General features: G+C 42.0%; 1 protein-coding gene across 1 annotated transcript in view; it reads left to right on the top strand.

Annotated features, from left to right (window-relative positions):
• Window positions 1-1,647: 1,647 nt before the first annotated feature.
• LOC126259209 (solute carrier family 35 member C2) overlaps window positions 1,648-20,472 on the top strand; it is a 178,781-nt gene continuing 159,956 nt past the window's right edge. Inside the window, exon 1 of the mRNA XM_049955804.1 lies at window positions 1,648-1,856. Within this exon, the coding sequence (XP_049811761.1) occupies window positions 1,680-1,856 (177 nt within the window). The 5' untranslated portion in view covers window positions 1,648-1,679. The remainder of the gene's footprint in view (window positions 1,857-20,472) is intronic.

Here is a 20,472-nt window from a genome sequence, read left to right as displayed (position 1 = left end):
TCATCTTGCTGCCAAATAGTTCTGCGGTTCATCTTCTTCCGAGTGAGGAAAGAGCCACAGTGTTAACGCACCAAGACAAGAAACACCAGTTACAGTTGTTTCACTGAGAAAGAAAGACCCGTCAACTTTCCACCAGGATGGGGAAAAAAAAGAAAGTAAAACACTCAATTTAGTTGGAGTTTCGTTGCAGTTCTATCATCCCGTGGGGATTTGCAGATCCCGGATGCCCACATTGTGTGTGTTCACATTTGCTCTTAGGCTACGTGAAATGTCGACTCTTCACTCAAGGCAACACGGTCCAGAAAATCTTCATCCCCTTGCAGTAGCATTTCATTTGCGAAGTAGGCACGTATACTCTAGTCTGTAGACTTTAGAGTTTGTAACAGCTGCAGACGGTAAGGACGTAGTTGTAAGCGTCGCCCTAAAACTCTCCACACAGACACGACTGGCAATGCTAATTCAGTAGTAGCCTTCAGAACTGATTTCTTGGGGTACACGGGTGATAGACTCTCTCACTCATTCAAAACGTTCTTGAGTCACTCTCGGTCGTCTTGTACTCTTGCCTTTGCAAAGACAGCCGATGTCTTCAAACCGATGACACCATCCGCAGATGCTACTATCACTTGGAGGATTACAATGGAACTCAACCTGGAAGGCACGTCGCAAACTGTAAAACACAAAAAATTGTTTCCACTAGTCGCCATCTTTACAGCTAGTGCTTTCTGAAGGAACACAGGAAACGGTACATGTGCATGTGCACAAGTATACAAACACAACTGTCTGCGTTGCTCTTTCATTTGATGCATTATTTATAATTATAAGTTTAATTTAATAAATGCTACAAAACTTTAAAACCCCGATATTCATTTTGAAACACCCGTTGCGATAACAGAGCTGGCAGTTGTGCAGTCTCAACGGTCTTGCCGAAGTGGTAACACCGGTTCCCGTCACATCACCGAAGTTAAGCGATGTCGGGCTTGGCTAGCACTTGGATGGGTGACCGTCCTGTCTGCCGAGCGCTACTGCCAAGCAGGGTGCAGTCACCCTTGTGAGGCCAATTGAGGAGCTGCTTAATTGGGAAGTAGCTGCTCCGGTCTCGAAAACTGACAATCTCTGGGAGAATATCCGCATCCAGTGACGCCTGTGACAGAGGATGACATGGCGGTCAGTCGGTGCCGCTGGGCCTCCAAGGCCTGTTCGGACGAGTTTAGTTTTTTAGTGATGCAATCTCTCCATAAAATTATCCCAACTTAGTCTGCATCTCTTTTTGATAAAAGATAGTGAAACTGTTCGACCTCGTCACAGTACTCGTATTTAGATATTTACATGTTACGTGAAACATCTATCATCAAATATATCCCTACTAAAACAAACAGATATTCCTCTGTTTGAGTATTTGAAGGAAACCGTCGAAAAAATTGCGTTTACCAATAACTACGCTGTACCGGTATATCAACAGTTCCTGCTATGTATCAGGTATTTGCCAGACTTATCACCCTACTAACACCTGGTAAGTCTCCCCGACCAATCTCTGCTGAGCCTGGGAAATGTAAACATCGCGGAGCACTGCCACTGCTAGCGAGAGATTAGCTCGCCGTGCAGCTCTACATCGTCAAGTGGTGCAGAGGCACAAGTCTATATCATAACACCTTCACAACTCTAGCTCGCCTCCGTTTCAAATGAGAGAGGACGGACAAGACGCTGTCTACGACGCGCACCCAGCTGCAAACGTCGCTGTTTCCACACTCGTGGCGTCTAGCTGCAACACAGAAGTAGCAGAACCTCTTCCATACTGGTGGTGGCGATGGTGGTGTTTTAGAACACCACTTCCAGATGGAACCACCACGTCACTAACTGTAAGTAACGCGCCAGCTGCAGTAGAAGTGCCTTCCACCATCCTTTACCGCAACAAATCCATTATCCGACCCATCCTTTCAATCGCCACGTTGCTTGCGTATCTGCTGCATCCAGTTCCTGTCCTTCCCTCCAAATCCCTCAACGCCACTCAGTCCAACGCGCTTGCCGCATCCGCTTACCGTCTATTTTTCGAATCCTTTACCAACTATCGAATTCCTCCTTTCGCTTTCGCTTGTGCCGTTTTTCCCGCGGATACGCAGGGTCGGCATGGTTAATCGGATGTGGCAATGTTAGTTGAAGGGGTGGCCGGATGCCCTTCCTGCCGCCACCCCTTACCCCCGGGAAGGAATTAGTGTACCCTAACTGTCTGCGACTAGTGTAATCCATGGAATAGTGCGAAAGTGTTCAGATGTCTGCGAGCCGCGTAACTTAGGCGGGTCGTCGGGACCAGCCCGGTATTCACCTAGGGGGATGTGGAAAACCGCCTAAAAACCACATCCAGGCTGGACGACACACCGGCCGTCGTCGTTAATCCGCCGGTCGGATTCGATCCGGGGCTGGGGCGCCTACCCGAGTCCAGGAAGCAGCGCGTTAGCGCGCTCGGCTAACCTGGCGGGTCAACTATCGAGTTCCTCCCTCGTCTCCTAATTTATATTTCCATCCCCATGTATTTTACACATTCCGAAAACTTCAGTCGCTTCCTTTAGATTTACCAATCATGCTACCAAGCCAATACCAACACATCTCACCGACCCTACGCCGACACACCCTCAGTGTTGTTGATGTAGTGTTAAGTCCTACGACTCGTTTGATGCAGCTCTCCAAGCCACTCCTCGCTGCGTAAGCTTTTCATCTCTGCATGACTGCTGTAGCCTACTTCCTCTTGTACCTCGTTACTACAGACAAGCCTTAGCCTACAATTTTTACCTCCTACACTTCCCTCCATAACCAGACGGAGTTTTCCTTGATACCACACGACATGGCCTATCAGCTATTTTCTTCTATTAGCAAAATAGTGCCATTACGCACATTTCTCCCCACTTATAATCATTATGTACTCGGTCACACAGTTACCTTTCTACGAAAATTGTGAAACACTTCTACAACTTTTAGTGTATCGTTTCCAAATCTAATTCCCTCAGCATCCCCTGATTTCATTATACTACATTCCACGACCTCGTTTTACGTTTGTTGTTGTTCATCTTATGATCTCTTTTCTTAACACTTTACAACCTATTTAACTGCTCTTCCAAGTCCTTTGCTGTCCCTGACAGATTTACTGTGCCATCCACAAACATCAAAGTTTATATTTCTTCTCCCTTAACCTTAATTCCTTTCCCAAGTATCACCTTGGTTTTCTTACTACTTTTACAATGTACGTGTGGAATAACGTGGGTGATACGCTAAAACCCTGAAGGTCATCTAAGCTGCTGCTTGTTTTCATGTCCTCAGCCTGTTGTAACAGTAGTCTGGTTCCTGTACAAGTTGTAACCAGATTTTCACTACTTGCGTTTTATCCCTCGTAGCTTCAGAATTTCAAAGAGTGTAGTGGAGTCAACATCGCGTAAAACTTTCTCTAAATCTGCAAATGCTGTAAACGTGGGTTTTGCTTTATTTAACCCGTCTTCTAAGAGAGCTGGTGTTCATTCATCCGCTTCAGTCTGGAACCGCGCGACCGCTACGGTCGCAGGTTCGAATCCTGCTTCGGGCATGGATGTGTGTGATGTCCTTAGGTTAGTTAGGTTTAAGTAGTTCTAAGTTCAAGGGAACTGATGACCTCAGATGTTAAGTCCCATAGTGCACAGAGCCATTTGAACCATTTGTTTCTTCATCTCCCCGGAACCCAATCTGACTCTCTCCCACTGTCTGCTCTTCAAACGCAACTTCCCCAGCCTCCTTCTCCTAGACAGCGAAATTCGATATAACTTTTATCTTTCCCAGCATATCAAACTTGAATTTGAACAAAGGTAATGGAATGCAGTCGGATTAAATATGGGCCTGCAGAGGGAATGACATGAGGAAGTTGAGTAGACGAGTTTTGATATTTGGACAGCAAAATAAGTGACTACGATTGAAGTAAAGAGAAATCACAACGCAGACTAGAAATAGCAAGAAAAACGTTTCTCAAAACGAGAACTATTTTATCATCTTCTATACTACTATACAAAGACAAGTCGTTGCATAACGTTGTTGCCATAACTCCCGAAAAGGTCTTGACCAATCTACTTCAAATTTTTACCCGTTACAATAATAAATGCTCGGACGAACACAGTCTATACATTTTTAATACACAGAGTGCATAAGTTTATAAACAATATATAACTGGGAAACATTGAGAACAAAAATTTCCGCGTGCTATCTATTTGTTAACAATGTACAGGTTTTCTGTTAAAACCGACTGCGAGAAAGAAAATCTTGTACGGTGCTCTGAAGAAACGTGGTTTTGCTTTCCTCTCACAGTCAGATTTAACTACAACAGGACGGCATGTAAACCGTTAAACAAATTTCTTCTTCCATATATATTCTTCTCACTATATATATTTAAAAAAAAATTTGAATGCACAGAAATATGCCGTTTGTTTTTCAATTCGCAGTCAGCATTCACAGAAAAGTGGAAAGTTTATTTATGGCTTATTGGCTTATGATTAGAACACTACTACGGAATCTGAATTAGCAGTAACAATCAACAAGGCTCAAGTCCGAGAGAGGAGGAAACCGAGATGGGCAGAGAAAGGGGGGGGGGGGGGAGGAGGCGGTGGAGGAAATGGACATAGAGAGCGGGATAGAGAAGACAGACAAAGAGAGTGGGGAGGATGATATGGAGAGAGACAGTGAGTGGAGGTGGAAAGAGAGAGGGGAGAGAAAGTGGTGGACAGAGAGAGGAGATGAGGAGGACCTTCCCACATACCAACCCACCAATTCCAATTTCACCCCATCCATTATAATATCCTCCTGTTCTCACTTTATCCTGTTGCAGTGTAGGTCATACAACTTAGCACAGTGATGTCAAGTGGTTTATTTATCTTACAAAGACAACCAATCTTTTTTGTTTACGTAAAAGATAACAACTATATTTAATATCTTCAATGCGGAATCATCTTTTTAATCATTTTAAAAATTGTTTAAATATTTTCTTATTCTGTAAACGCTTTAAATGCTATCGATTGAAGATCGGCATTGCACCGCTGCCAGGCGAAATAAATTATTGTTATTCTGGTCTCCAGTCCGAAGAATGTGATGAGGCAGCGCCCTGCTCTACACTCTCCAGTGAAAGCCTCTTCATCTAGAAGACAGCTCTGCAATTCACACGTAAGTGCATGGCAGTGGGTTCACCGACCCACTTTCACGCTGTTTGTCTACGAATCCGCTCTCTAATAGGACGCGGGAAAAACGAACACTTCAGTCTTTCCGTGCGAGCTCTAGATCCATTTCTCGCTATGCATGTGAACCCAGCAAATTATTTTCGCATTCGGAGGAGAAAACTGAAGACTGAAATTTCGTGAAAAAATTCTCTCCACAACGAAAAACGCCGTTGTTTCAAAGGTTGCCACTCCCACATGCGTGTCATATGAGTGACACTCTCCTGTTTCGCGATGATACAAAACGAGGTGCCCTTCTCTGATATTTTTCGATGTCCTCGTGAATCACATATGGTGAGCATCCCACACCGCACAACAGTACTGTAGCAGAGGACGAACAAGCATGGAGTAGCCACTCTCTTTAGCGGATATGTCGCATCTTCTACGTGTTTTGCAAATAAAATGCAGTCTTTGTTTCGCCCTTCCCTTAATATTATCTGTGTGACCGTTCCAGTGTAAACTGTTCGTAACTGTAATCCTTAGATGTTTAGTTGAATTGACAGCCTTTAGAGTTATGTGATTTTATGTGTAACCGAAATTTAACGGATTCCTTTTAGTACTCATATGGATGACATCACACTTTTCGTTATTTAAGGTTCAATTACTACTTTCACACCATACAGATGCCTTGTCTTAATCATTTTGCAATTTGTTTTGATCTTCTGATGAGTTTACTACAAGGTAAATAACAGCAGCATCTGCAAACAATCTAAGATGGCTGTTCAGATTGTTCCATAAATCATTTGTATAGATTAGGAACAACAGAGGACACAAACACTTCTTTGTGGAATCCTACACCAGTTTGCAGGTCTCCACCCACAATTTTTAACATCTACACTTCCCCACCCCCCTTACCAATCTGACAGCTCCTTGAAGCCTCATGATGCCTCCTCCCTTCTTTTAGTCGAGTTGTGCCATGAAAGTATTTTCCTTACCAGTTCGATTCAGGATCCTTTCATTAATTACGTAATCTATCCGTCTAATCTTCACCATTCTTGTATACCACCACATTTGAAAAACTTCTATTCTCGTGTTGTCTATGCTACTTGCTACTTATCGTCCACGTTTCGTATCCACATAAGGCTACACGCCAAACAAATATTTTCAGAAAATATTTCCCGTCACTTATGCAGAGAGTGAGTCACGTAAGACGTAACACCTTTTATTTCGTGACAGTTGCAGATACCGAAACGAGATTTTCGGCAAATGATAGTACGTTAAGAGACATGTACCTTTGTATGTGATAAAGAGTCGTAACTTTTTTATCGATCGAGATACTGAAGCAAGTATGGTTTTTTTTAATGGAATCGTAGTCGGCCGCTGTGGCCGAGCGGTTCTAGGCGCTTCAGTCCGGAACCGCGCTGCTGCTACGGTCGCAGGTTCGAATCCTGCCTCGAGCATGGATGTGTGTGTGATGTCCTTAGGTTAGTTAGGTTTAGGTAGTTCTAAGTCCAGGGGACTGATGACCACAGATGTCCCATAGTGCTTAGAGCCATTTGAACCATTTTTTGAATGGAAGCGTATACTTTTCGTAACTGCATTCAATAGTTCTTGCAAAGACAATTACAGTGCTGTAGCGCTCTTTAATATTAACGTTGAAACCTCTCGCCGAAGAATACGAGAAACGTACTAAAATTGGAAAGCAATGCGACTGGAGTCGGCTACGATTGGAGTTGGCTGTTGCGGTGGGCTGATGGCAGCCTCCGTCGTTATACGCAGCGAGACAGGCCTACATTACTAACAAGGGGAAGGCCTCAGACACGGCTAACCGATTCGGCTCAGATTTGGCAGGTCGCTTGTGTACAACCTAAAACGCAGGAATCTAAGATATTTTGGGTCAACACCCCCGCATTTTTGAGAAAATCACCCCTAAAGGCTATGACAAGCAATCCACTCAAAATTGGCGGGATCGATAGATAATTGTAAATAGAGCATTTATCATCATCAGGTATGGGGTCCGAAAACGCATGCTTTTCCAGAAATCGAGGTAAGAAACTTTTACAACTGCCGCTTCTGTACCCTTATGGTAAACGCTTTTCGCTGATAGCACCGATAGCGTAACGGCTAAGGTAAGTGGCTGGGACTGAGATAACCCGGGCACGAATCTCGAAGAAACCTAGCGGATGTTCTTCTTTTCGTTTGTATTTCTCCCTATCCCAATTGATAGGGGCAGAAGGGTTAATAAGGTAAGTAAATCATAAGGAATGACAATAATAAGGTAGGCAAATAAACTTCTCAAACCTCTTGCGATAGTAAACAACTAAAATGTTACTCCAGGTCACTTTACAACGGCTCTTCCAGTCGCTGTTGCGTGTCCTCACTTTTCTTTGAACAACTAGATGGATGGTATGTGTCATATAAACATTCGAAACAAATATACTCACGGCGCCAAGAACATCTAAGGAATGCAACCTTTCGACAGCTACACTTTTCCTTCCGAAGAGTCGGCGGAAAACAGACTTGGTTTACGTTCAAAAATATGTCTTTTTCGGGAATTAATTTTGATGCGTACCACGCATACGGTATCATTGCTTGAAAAATTGGTGCTGAAAGTTGGTTATGAATTATGCTGTGAATAGTTATTATATCCGTGCGGTTGTGCAGTTCCCGCTGGGTTTCCAGAAGCACACTGCAATTCTGAAGCCTGGAAATAAAGTTTTTAACCTTACGATAGAAATAAACATCACACGGCTGGCACACAGGTATGCAGTTTGGCGGTACTACTTTTACTGTGCACGTCGGCTGACCCTCGTCATCTGTAAACATTGTGTCATATATTGTAGTATGAATTTGTTCACTCCAGGAATCCAATATTAGACAAAACTTGTTATCAATAACGTATGGTTTTAAAACATTCTCAAGAAATGTTCTGTAAATCGCATTCGACAGTTTCCCGGATTTGGAGCAGGTAATGTAAACATTTTTCAATGAGTCGATTAAGCGATTGACCCCTTCTATAACCCGAGGACCAAATGTAACATTCGTTTCTTGTAAACACAGGAAAACCTTAGGCAACACTTTTCCAGACGCTGTGATGGCATATGGAGCCTTGTTCGAATGTGTTAGTTTGTTTTTACTACCAACTGCAACAAAGGTTCGTTTTTCTCCCTCATGCGATAACGTGCGTCGAATGTTCACCCGATACTCGCATCCTGTTTGATCGACGTTGATCACGTAATCACGATTAAAACCGGTCATAAGTGACGCCGTTTGCGTACTGAAAAGAGCCGCCACTTTCTGTACATCTTCTATATTTTGTACCTCCTAATGAGAGACGTATTTAGCGACGTGCCGTTGACGAATTTTATACTCCGATTTGAAATTTCTTACCCAAGATAATGATGCAGCAAACGTAAAATCTTTGTTGGCCGTATATTGAAGTGCTGCTCCTGCAGCCCACTCCTGTTCTCGTTGTTACATTCTCGTTGCGACAACGAGATTCGACAAATCGGTCGTATGTCCACTTATTTATAGCCTGGTATTTGTCGTAACTTGTCCCTCCTTTAACGATATCACTTTCCCACAATTTCAAGTCCTTCTTCCTTTTCAGGACTGTTGTTGCTCCATTCTTTTGCAGTGTTTGTAAGTTCCAATTTGGATGATTTCTGGCTAGCACAACCGCCTTTACTTTTACTTCAAGGGGTATAGTGTCGTAGTTCAGTCGTTTAGTAACCGGTTCGTAATAGTCATCGGCACCAGATGAAACACATATTCCCAGTGACATGGAGATTTCCAAAGTGTCTACATCTACATCTACATTTATACTCCGCAAGCCACCCAACGGTGTGTGGCGGAGGGCACTTTACGTGCCACTGTCATTACCTCCCTTTCCTGTTCCAGTCGCGTATGGTTCGTGGGAAGAACGACTGTCTGAAAGCCTCCGTGCGCGCTCTAATCTCTCTAATTTTACATTCGTGATCTCCTCGGGAGGTATAAGTAGGGGGAAGCAATATATTCGATACCTCATCCAGAAACGCACCCTCTCGAAACCTGGCGAGCAAGCTACACCGCGATGCAGAGCGCCTCTCTTGCATAGTCTGCCACTTGAGTTTATTAAACATCTCCGTAACGATATCATGCTTACCAAATAACCCTGTGACGAAACGCGTCGCTCTTCTTTGGATCTTCTCTATCTCCTCCGTCAACCCGATCTGGTACGGATCCCACACTGATGAGCAATACTCAAGTATAGGTCGAACAAGTGTTTTGTAAGCCACCTCCTTTGTTGATGGACTACATTTTCTAAACACTCTCCCAATGAATCTCAACCTGGTACCCGCCTTACCAACAATTAATTTTATATGATCATTCCACTTCAAATCGTTCCGCACGCATACTCCCAGATATTTTACAGAAGTAACTGCTACCAGTGTTTGTTCCGCTATCATATAATCATACAATAAAGGATCCTTCTTTCTATGTATTCGCAATACATTACATTTGTCTATGTTAAGGGACAGTTGCCACACTTTGCACCAAGTGCCTATCCGCAGATCTTCCTGCATTTCGCTACAATTTTCTAATGCTGCAACTTCTCTGTATACTACAGCATCATCCACGAAAAGCCGCATGGAACTTCCGACACTATCTACTAGGTCATTTATATATATTGTGAAAAGCAATGGTCCCATAACACTCCCCTGTGGCACGCCAGAGGTTACTTTAACGTCTGTAGACGTCTCTCCATTGATAACAACATGCTGTGTTCGGTTTGCTAAAAACTCTTCAATCCAGCCACACAGCTGGTCTGATATTCCGTAGGCTCTTACTTTGTTTATCAGGCGACAGTGCGGAACTGTATCGAACGCCCTCCGGAAGTCAAGAAAAATAGCATCTACCTGGGAGCCTGTATCTAATATTTTCTGGGTCTCATGAACAAATAAAGCGAGTTGGGTCTCACACGATCGCTGTTTCCGGAATGATTGGAAAAGAGCACAGGTAGTCCCAGTCTTCAAGAAGGGTCGTCCAGCAGATGCGCAAAACTATAGACCTATATCTCTGACGTCGATCTGTTGTAGAATTTTAGAACATGTTTTTTGCTCGAGTATCATGTCGTTTTTGGAAACCCAGAATCTACTATGTAGGAATCAACATGGATTCCGGATCAACATGGATAATGACCACTTTGCGATTCACTAGTCGGGATATCTTCCACTGAATCACCTGCCGGCCGGAGGGGCCGTGCGGTTCTAGGCGCTACAGTCTGGAGCCGAGCGACCGCTACGGTCGCAGGTTCGAATCCTTCCTCGGGCATGGATGTGTGTGATGTCCTTAGGTTAGTTAGGTTTAATTAGTTCTAAGTTCTAGGCGACTGATGACCTCAGAAGTTAAGTCGCATAGTGCTCAGAGCCATTTGAACCTTTATTTTAATCACGTTCTGCTTCGTCTTCATGGTATAGTACTTCAGTATCAACAAAAGTCATTTCGTTCGTCAGCTCCAAAAATCGCTCGACGATAGCCGAGAAACAGAACTGACTGCTTCCGGTAGTGCACTGATTATCCATCTGTCTTGCAACACTTTTACAAACCAAACACAGCGTCGGTAACTTCCTGCTTGCCATCGTTTGTGACAGGCTCCCACCTATACATTACAGCGCTAGTCGAAGGGTGTACATCCTCCATTATTCAGATTATGCACCTCAAAGACATGACACAACAGCCGGCCGCGGTGGCCGTGCGGTTCTAGGCGCTTCAGTCCGGAGCCGTGGGACTGCTACGGTCGCAGGTTCGAATCCTGCCTTGGGCATGGATGTGTGTGTTGGCCTTAGGTTAGTTAGGTTTAAGTGGTTCTAAGTTCTAGGGGACTGATGACCTAAGATGTTAAGTCCCATAGTGCTCAGAGCCATTTGCACCATTTGAACCATGACACAACAAACAATAACTAGTTACTATGGCGTAGACAGACGAGCTAATTACTACAAACTACATACAGTACTCGTCATGTGTTACATACGGAAGAACACTGTATTCATTCACAAAACGTACGTATTTCATTCGGCGCATTAACGATGGAAAAACCACTACAAGTATCCGCGAGGTTCGCAGCAGCCTAATGACGGAAAACAACTCTTTCCGGTTGACTCCTATAAGACTCGTGCTGGACACCTTCACTCTTCCAGGTTCACAACTATGATATGACGCAGAGGCAACCGGGACAACATAACTCTCCCCGCTTGCATTCTGTCCCGTGCCTCCCTGTAAACAAGCGTCGCGCGGTTGGCTATCTGTGATCCCTCTTGAGGAATTCGCAGCACTCTTACTCGGAGTTGTTTTCATGTGACAAGGCTTAAAAGTTTAATACTTTACTAACTCACGGCGTTAGGGAAATTAGTTTGCCTACCTATTGTTATCATTCCTTATTGACTTACTTACCTTATTAACCCTTCTATCCGTATCAATTGAGATATGGAAAAATACAAACGAAAAGAAGAACATCCACTAGGTTTCTTCGAGATTCGAACCCGGGTTCTTCGATTCGCAGCCAGTTACATTGGCCGTTGCGCTATCAGCACTGTCGGCGAAAAGCGTTTACCATGTGGGTACAGAAGCGACAGTTGTAAAAGTTTCTTTCCTCGATTTCTGGAAAAGTTTGCGTTTGGAGACCCCATACCTGATCATGAAAAATGCTCAATTTACAATTATCTACCGATCCCTCCAATTTTGAGTCGATTGCTCGTCATAACCTTTAGGGGTGATTTTCTCAAAAACGCGGGGATGTTGACCCAAAATATCTTAAGAGTCCTTCGTTTTAGGTTGTACACAAGCGACCTGCCAAATCTGAGACGAATCGGTTGGCCGTATCTGATGCCTTCCCCTTGTAAGATAAAACCTCGTTTTCTATACGACATAGATACAGGGTCAGCAATGATTTTTGTTTATGGAACTACGGCATATGCTAGCTTCTGGCCACCAGATGGGGCGTGGGAAAACTATTTCAGATGTGTGTACGTTTCCGAGTTTTCGTGGAAAGACGTACAGTTACGTCATCCAGTTGTCGATTTAAACCCTCCCAGTTGCCGCTTATTTGTCAAAGGCGAAACAGAAACGTCGAAGGTTCATACATCATAAAGGTAAACAACACTATTCACGAAAAAAGAACTACTGTATTAACTTTCTTAGACTGGAAAAAACAAAAATTATACCCGATCTGTCTTTGCCTGAAGAACCTGAATGCTTCTTGAAGGCAGAACACATACTGTCGAACGAATGAGTCTAGAGATACTACTCAAAATTGAGATTATGCGCAACACACTTTAAACAAAATGAACGTTTTGTATAGAATGACTGACAGCACCCACAAAAAAAATACTCTTCTTAACGAAACGTATTTTTACACTTTAATTAAGCATGTGGTCAAATTGTTTACCATAGACTGCAAGACACATTTGAAATTGCCATTCGATGGATGAACAGATGAAAGTACATTGGATGCCGTTGCATGTTGTGGCGGTTCGATAGTACATACCGTCTGGCGCTTCATTATTGAGTGCTTCTTTCATTGCTCCCCATAGAAATAAATAAAGAGGAATCAAATCAGGCGACCTTACCTGTATTTGTACTGCGGCATTTCGTCGTATCCACGACTAGAAAACTTTTCATTCAGCATATCTGTTGCATTTCGTGAATAGTGAGTTGGGCAGCCGTCTTGTTGTAAACCACAGACACTGTCGTTTATGCAGTGGTACTCGTCTAGAAGAACGAGTAGAAAGTTGTTAAGAAGTGTGCATACGCATTTCCATTGAACACCTCCGGAACGAAGTAATGTCCCACAATGGAATTTCCTATGATGACGCAGCAGATTTTACCTATAGGATCGCTGATGGTGTACTCCATAAAGCCAACGTCCAGTAGTGCATGTTACCTGAATTTACATAACCGTTGTTCTTAAATATTGCTTCATCGATAAAGAGCGCAAGTTGGAAAAATGTAGGATCATCTCCCAGGCGTTGCGGAGCAAACTGACAATATTTTGTTCGACGTTCGAAGTCACCTTCTCCGAGTGCCTGATGTGACAAATGATGAGGTGGAATTTATGTCGATGCGAGATGCGAATGACAAACGTCTGGCTAATCCCACGTTTCTTGGCGATATGTCTCGTGCCACCAATCGGACTGGTAAGTGTCGTAGCCAGAACAGCTTCTTCATGTGCTCTTTCAATTGCAGTCTTCGTCCTCGGCCTCTGACTTTGAAGCTGGCTGTTCGCACTAGTGACCTAATAATTCGCGCAAGTGCGTGGCTCGACGGACAGCGACGACCAGGATAGACATCACTATGCCGCCGGACCGTTTCGGCAGCGTTTTTTTGACATTCGCCTTATTAAAGTAGCATCTCTTCATCAGCGTACATGTCTGAGTGCAAGGAATGTTGAAGCAGAAATGACCTGCCAATACACGACATAATTCCTGCTAGTTCTGCAGTGCAGACAAGTAAACAATCGAAGGACTTCATACAACTCCGTAGCGTGGCATGAGAATGTTTGTAACGTAATAGCCGATTCGGGCCAACTTGTCTTTCAACTTTAGAATATTTCTCGGATTGTTTTGCCAAGAGCTTCAACCTGAAAATTAACAAACGTGATACCACTGAACTTGTCTTTTCCAACGTTTTCGGCTGTCATTTAAAAGTATATCATTTTATTTTTAAAAAAGTCATACTTTCTTCAATATCTCGATCGATAGGAGAGTCAAGATTCTTTATCACGTACCGAAGTATGTGCCCATTTGCGCACCAACGTTTGCCGAAAACATCATTTCGATATCCGGATTCGTTTACGAAACAAATGGGGTGTTATGTCTTACGTGACTCGCAGTCTATAAATCCGATGTTAACCATTTTCTCCTTGTCTCAAAAACTGTCGTTACTGTTGCCATTTTGCCTTAGTTCTGACATTCCCAGTAATGGTGAAGCTCTTCTACTACTTCTAGTGTTTTGTTTCTTTGCGGAACTCCCTCAGCATCACCAGGTTTAGTTCGACAGTGTTTCATTACCCTTCTTTTGCCTTTGTTGATACACTACTGCCGAAAAAAAGCAGAAGAAGTGTCAATGGCAGCAGCGCGTAAATTTACCAGTGTAAAATGTTCAATCTTATGGGACTTAATTACTAAGGTCATCAGTCCCTAAGCTTAAACACTACATAACCTAAAGTATACGAAGGACAAACAAACACACCCATGCCCGAGGGAGGACTCTAACCTCGCCGGGATCAGCCGTACAGTCCACGACTGCAGCGCCTCAGACCACTCGGCTAATCCCGCGCGGCTTACCAGTGTACTAACGATATTAAAGAAAGACAGAGCTCCAGCTACCGCGGCTAGAAATATATGTAGCACCACGTGAGTTAATGAATACAAAGTAAGTGCATATTACCATTTATTAAAGTACAATGTTTGGTAAACAAACTGGGGGGATTGCAGGATCGAAAGAGTGACATGGAAAGGTACTAGGCACACAGTCACAGCTCTTAGCCTTCCCCTGTTCTCCTGTACGCCAATTCTCAACATGCAACCACATAATTTCCAACTACCTTTAATTAAATCTGGGATGGCTAATATTCATTGAAATTCAATGTAGCAAGAATGGGGGTGAAAGCTTACGAATATCCTCTGTAATGCACACTGTGAAGAATGCAATGTACTGAGTGCTGTTGGAGCAGACATTACGACACTACTGTGAACAACTGGCAATGGGGCTTTAAGGTCGAACATCGAGTTCGGTCCTGTCAGCAGATTACGTTGCAATTGATGCATTGAGACTAGCGGCTGTATCTATATATAGCTTCTATGAGCTCAAGTTGTTGCTAAGAGCAGCAGGTTGTTCTTGACAGTACAGAATAAATAATCATTTCCAACTATTGTCTCAAAGTATTCAATTTAGGTACATCTGCCATATATATCATTTTTAACACATAGGTTAGCTACACCGTGTACAGAAGTAGTAATTCAGAACACTTTAAGTCTTTTCCCAGTGACACACGGTAAAAAAATCCATGTTTGTCTTCTCAATTTAAAGTGTTGCGTTGTGTTAATAGAAATACCAGGTGTACCAGTATGAAATGAGGGTTAAGACACAAATGTGTCGATAGGGAACGTTTGTTGTGAACGAGCCTTAATTTTTTTTTGGTTGGTTGGTATGACATCTGTCAAAGAGATTTAGTATACATCAAGTCATGGAACAAACAACATCATATGTTTTCATCGTGTTAACAATGTCGAATTTTGTACTAGAAAGTGATGATTTGCGGAAAGCATTAATTTTTTGTTTTCATTTGAAAAAAGTGCTCCATCGAATGCTTGTCGAGGCATATGGTGATCACGCTCTATCAGAAGCAACATGCGAAAGATGGTTTCAACGGTTCAGAAATAATGATTTTGATGTAAGAAATGAAGAACGAGGAAGACCACCAAAAAAGTTCGAAGACGCCGAATTGCAAGCAATATTGGATGAAGATGATACTTTGAGTCAGAAGCAAATGGCAGAAATGCTAAATATTACACAACAAACAATATCTGACCGTTTGAAAGCTATGGGAAAGATCGAAAAGTGTGGAAAATGGGTGGCACATGAATTGAATGAAAGACACATGGAAAACCGAAAAACAATTTGTCAAATTTTGATTCAAAGACTTGAAAGAAAATCAATTTTGCATCAAATTGTTACTGGCGATGAAAAATGGATTTATTTTAGGAATCCTAAACGGGAAAAATGATGGGTTAATCCGGGACAACCATCAACATCGACTGCAAAACCAGATCGATTCGGCAAGAAGACAACGCTCTGTGTTGGTGGGATCAGAAAGGTGTGGTGTATCATGAGCTTCTAAAACCCGGTGAAACTGTAAATACTAATCGCTACAGACAACAAATGATAAATTTGAACTATGCATTGATCGAAAAAAGACCAGAATAGGCCGGAAGACATGGAAAAGTAATTTTTTTACACGACAGTGCACCTGAACACAAAGCAAAATTGGTTCAGGATACAATCAAAACACTTGGCTAGGAGCTGCTGCCTCATCCGCCGTATTCACCAGACTTGTCCCCTTCCGACTACCATTTGTTTTCATCAATGGGTCACGCAATGGCTGAGGAACACTTCGATTCCTACGAAGTTGTCGAAAATTGGGTGTCTGATTGATTTGCTTCAAAAGTCGAACATTTCTATTGGCGTGGTGTCCACTAATTGCCAGAAAGGTGGTCAAAATGTATAAAAAGCAATGGTCAGTGCTTTGAATAAAATGTTTTTACTTTTCAATTCAAAATTAGTGTTTCATTTTGACAAAAAACGCTCCTTTCATACCGGTACGCCTGGTAAGCCTCTGATATAATACTATTGAACTCTTTGCGCTTTTGTCAATCTAAGAAGGATTGTAGGCACTCTGTCTACATCTAAAGATGGCCACAAGTGACTGGATGCTTTACAAGCACACATGAGCAAGCGTTTGGCACAAACATGCACAGATCCCTCATGCCTCCACATGGCGCAAGCGTCTTTGTACACGTACCATTTCGTATATGAAATATGTTGAGCTCAATAACAATACGCTCACATGACTGGTCCGAGGTAGCGAATGATTTTGCAAAGGGATGGAATTTTCTGCGCTGTGCTCATTTCATTAATAGAAAACATGCAAAGATAGTTCCACAACCCGCAAGTGGATCGTGTTATTTTAATTACAAACATACCCACAGTATGGTTCTATGTAACTGCCATAATAAATGCATATTATAGAGCTATTGGCTTCGATTTCGTCAGAATATCGGCCGGAGGTGTTCTTCAGAATAAAATATTTTTAAACTTCTAACAAGTCGTTGAACATTTGAGAGAGACAAAAGTCGCAAAAAATTTACGAAAACTGCCTCATGTATTGGTAGGAGACAATCCATTTCCTTTGAGGACTGGTATGCTGAAACCATACAGCGTGGCTTGCATCATTTAAAAAAAGAGTTTTTAAATACCGATTACGTAAAGCAAAACTGATTTTACTGTTTTATCAATAAGGCCTACTTCCAAATTTATAGCGATGTGAAAAATGCTAAAGAGTGCTGTTAGAGTCTCAAAAACGTGCTCTTTAGCAACTGTTGCTTTACATAGTTACCTTGTGATCAGTTTGATCAAATTTATGGTCCACGTTATCTCTAGATTGTGAGGACGCAGAATATGGCGTAATTCATGCTGGCATAACATCTGATAATTCGGATGTGTTAGTATTACAAAGGTCTGCCTGCGGGAAGACTGATTTATGTTTAAAATGTTAGTGAAGAATTCATGAACTACTTTGTAAATGACAGACGAGTTCGTTGGCCACAAAACTTCGTACATTAACAAAAGAAAATCAGAATAAGTAAAATAAAACTGATTGTATTAAGAAGAGAGGAAGGGAGATTAAGATTTAAAATCCCGTCATCATCGAGGTCATTAGAGACGGAACACAAGCTTAGATAGTTACAAGGATGAGGAAAGAAATCAGCCATGCCCTGTCAAACTAACCATCCCGGGTTTCGGATGGAGCGATTCAGGGAAATCGCAGAAAACCCAAATTAGGGTGGCAGGACGCGGGTTTGAACAGTCGTCCTCCCGAATGCGAGTCCATTGTGCTAACCACTGTGCCAACCTCTCTCGGTGTGTACATATGGAAGTTTGAAATAAACAAATAAGGCGAAATGTCTTTAACTGCCATATTGTAAATAACCACCAGAGTTCTTGAAAACTTATATTACTTTCGTCTCTTTCCTCTAAATTAATAACAAAGAGTCTGGTTGTCTCCTGGTCATTCAGAAAGCGATACAAATGAAAATACAACAGCACTGTTTTATATACCTGTTATGCAGCTGTTACTAATTTATAATCACTTTCTTTTTTTCTTTTCAACATTTAACAAGATGGAAACCATATGCAGCGTATCGTTTCGCTTTATCGCATTACACCTCTGATTTGATATTCGACGGGTAACGTTGACTTTCATAAGTGCGAATAGTATGTTCCACCAATTCCCGGTTTATATATTCCAGATCGCTCGATATAATCGCTACGAAAATTCACAAATGAAGCCTCCCTATTGTTAGTACACAAGATCAAGCATGCACACATTAGTATGCTTGCGTAAGCTCGTATAACTGAAATTTGATTAAGCGTCAAGAACTTGTACAGTCCTGATGCGTAAGCAGCTTTTTTTCTCTCTCTCTCCTTTTTTTCCCTCAAGTATTCGATCATGTACGCAGTTGCGTGTGTAGCTCTCTCAACGAACCTGGGTACTTGTTCGACTTCGAATTATGTGAAAATCAGTTCCTGTTTCTTTCATGCACTGTTTCTTTTGTATCAGAGTAACTGTTTTCTAGTTTATCACAGTTAATGCAGAATACTTTCTAAACAATTTTCAAGCATTTTTAACTAATTAGGGCGTATTGATGATTGTAAAAAAGAATAATAAAAAGTCTTATGCACAAGATTTTCTAAAACGCTTCTTCAAATTCAGATACCAGTTATCATACACATGTTAAGGAGATCAAATTTTTACCTCATATGTCTGATACGACAGCCGCGATGCTACATCTATTTAATTTCGCACTAAGTGCATCGTAAAGCAGAAACACATTATTACAACCTACATTTTAATTCTTAAACTACTTTTTCTAACTAAAAAATATAGTTCTTTATAATTCTGTTGAAACTGCAGTAATGTTTAGGTCTACTAGAAAGGTACAGACAAGTGCAAGTTACAGAAAAAATTAGTACAATACAGGGTGATTCAAAAAGAATACCACAACTTTAGGAATTTAAAACTCTGCAACGACAAAAGGCAGAGCTAAGCACTATCTGTCGGCGAATTAAGGGAGCTATAAAGTTTCATTTAGTTGTGCATTTGTTCGTTTCAGGCGCTGTTGACTAGGCGTCAGCGTCAGTTGATGCTAAAATGGCGACCGCTCAACAGAAAGCTTTTTGTGTTATTGAGTACGGTAGAAGTGAATCGACGACAGTTGTTCAGCGTGCATTTCGAACGAAGTATGGTGTTAAACCTCCTGATAGGTGGTGTATTAAACGTTGGTATAAACAGTTTACAGAGAATGGGTGTTTGTGCAAAGGGAAAAGTTCTGGACGGCCGAGAACGAGTGATGAAAATGTAGCACGCATCCAGCAAGCATTTGTTCGCAGCCCAGGAAAATCGACTCGCAGAGCTAGCAGAGAGCTGCAAATTCCACAATCAACTGTATGGAGAGTCCTACGAAAAAGGTTAGTTATGAAACGTCAACTACCCGAGGCGATGGATCGGCCGCCAGGCAGCCCGTGACAGAGCACTTCATCACTGGCCTCCAAGAAGCCCTGATCTTACTCCCTGCGATTTTTTCTTATGGGGGTATGTTAAGGATATGGTGTTTCGGCCACCTCTCCCAGCCACCATTGATGATCTGAAACGAGAAATAACAGCAGCTGTCCAAACTGTTACGCCTGATATGCTACAGAGAGTGTGGAACGAGTTGGAGTATCGGGTTGATATTGCTCGTGTGTCTGGAGGGGGCCATATTGAACATCTCTGAACTTGTTTTTGAGTGAAAAAAAACCTTTTTAAATACTCTTTGTAATGATGTATAACAGAAGGTTATATTATGTTTCTTTCATTAAATACACATTTTTAAAGTTGTGGTATTCTTTTTGAATCACCCTGTACTTTAGAAACTTAAGGAGGTGCGTATCTACGAGTACATTCCGAAAAAAAAAGAGCAGGAAAGTGGGAATGAAGATTTGAGTCATACTAAATTGTACCCCAGAATCATAGTCTTTACCCTGTTCGATTTGTGTACCTTCAAGGTCCCTTTTGCGTTCATTTATCTCTTATTGCTCCTTGATAAATGTGTATTAATTATGTTTATGTTTATGTCTATGTAGCTCGGTAAAAGTAACTATTAAATTCCTTTTTTGTACCATGAGGTTACTAGGGAGGTTTTACATGAATTAATATATAATTGCTTAAGATAAATTATATCTGCCTTGCAATAGAATTATATACTTAATTCATCATTATATGTAAAGTTCTAAAACATTTGGATATAATTTCATAACCCTTTACTGATTACCGAAGTATCTTCTTTGAGAAAGGGAAGTGGTGATACGTAAACACTGTGATGGTGTTGACTACCTGGAAGCAACTGAACATCAACTTGGTAGGAACGGTTTAGAATCCACTAAAATCAGCATGACCGTTAACATAAAAATCTGAATCATCAGGAGGTGAGCAGTGTGGGACTTTCTTCCTTGAAGAACA

The sequence above is a fragment of the Schistocerca nitens genome, chromosome 5 (genome assembly GCF_023898315.1).
Source record: "Schistocerca nitens isolate TAMUIC-IGC-003100 chromosome 5, iqSchNite1.1, whole genome shotgun sequence".
NCBI lineage: Eukaryota > Metazoa > Arthropoda > Insecta > Orthoptera > Acrididae > Schistocerca > Schistocerca nitens.
The sequence above is the reverse complement of the archived record's forward strand: the minus strand, read 5'-3'. Positions and strand labels throughout refer to the sequence as shown.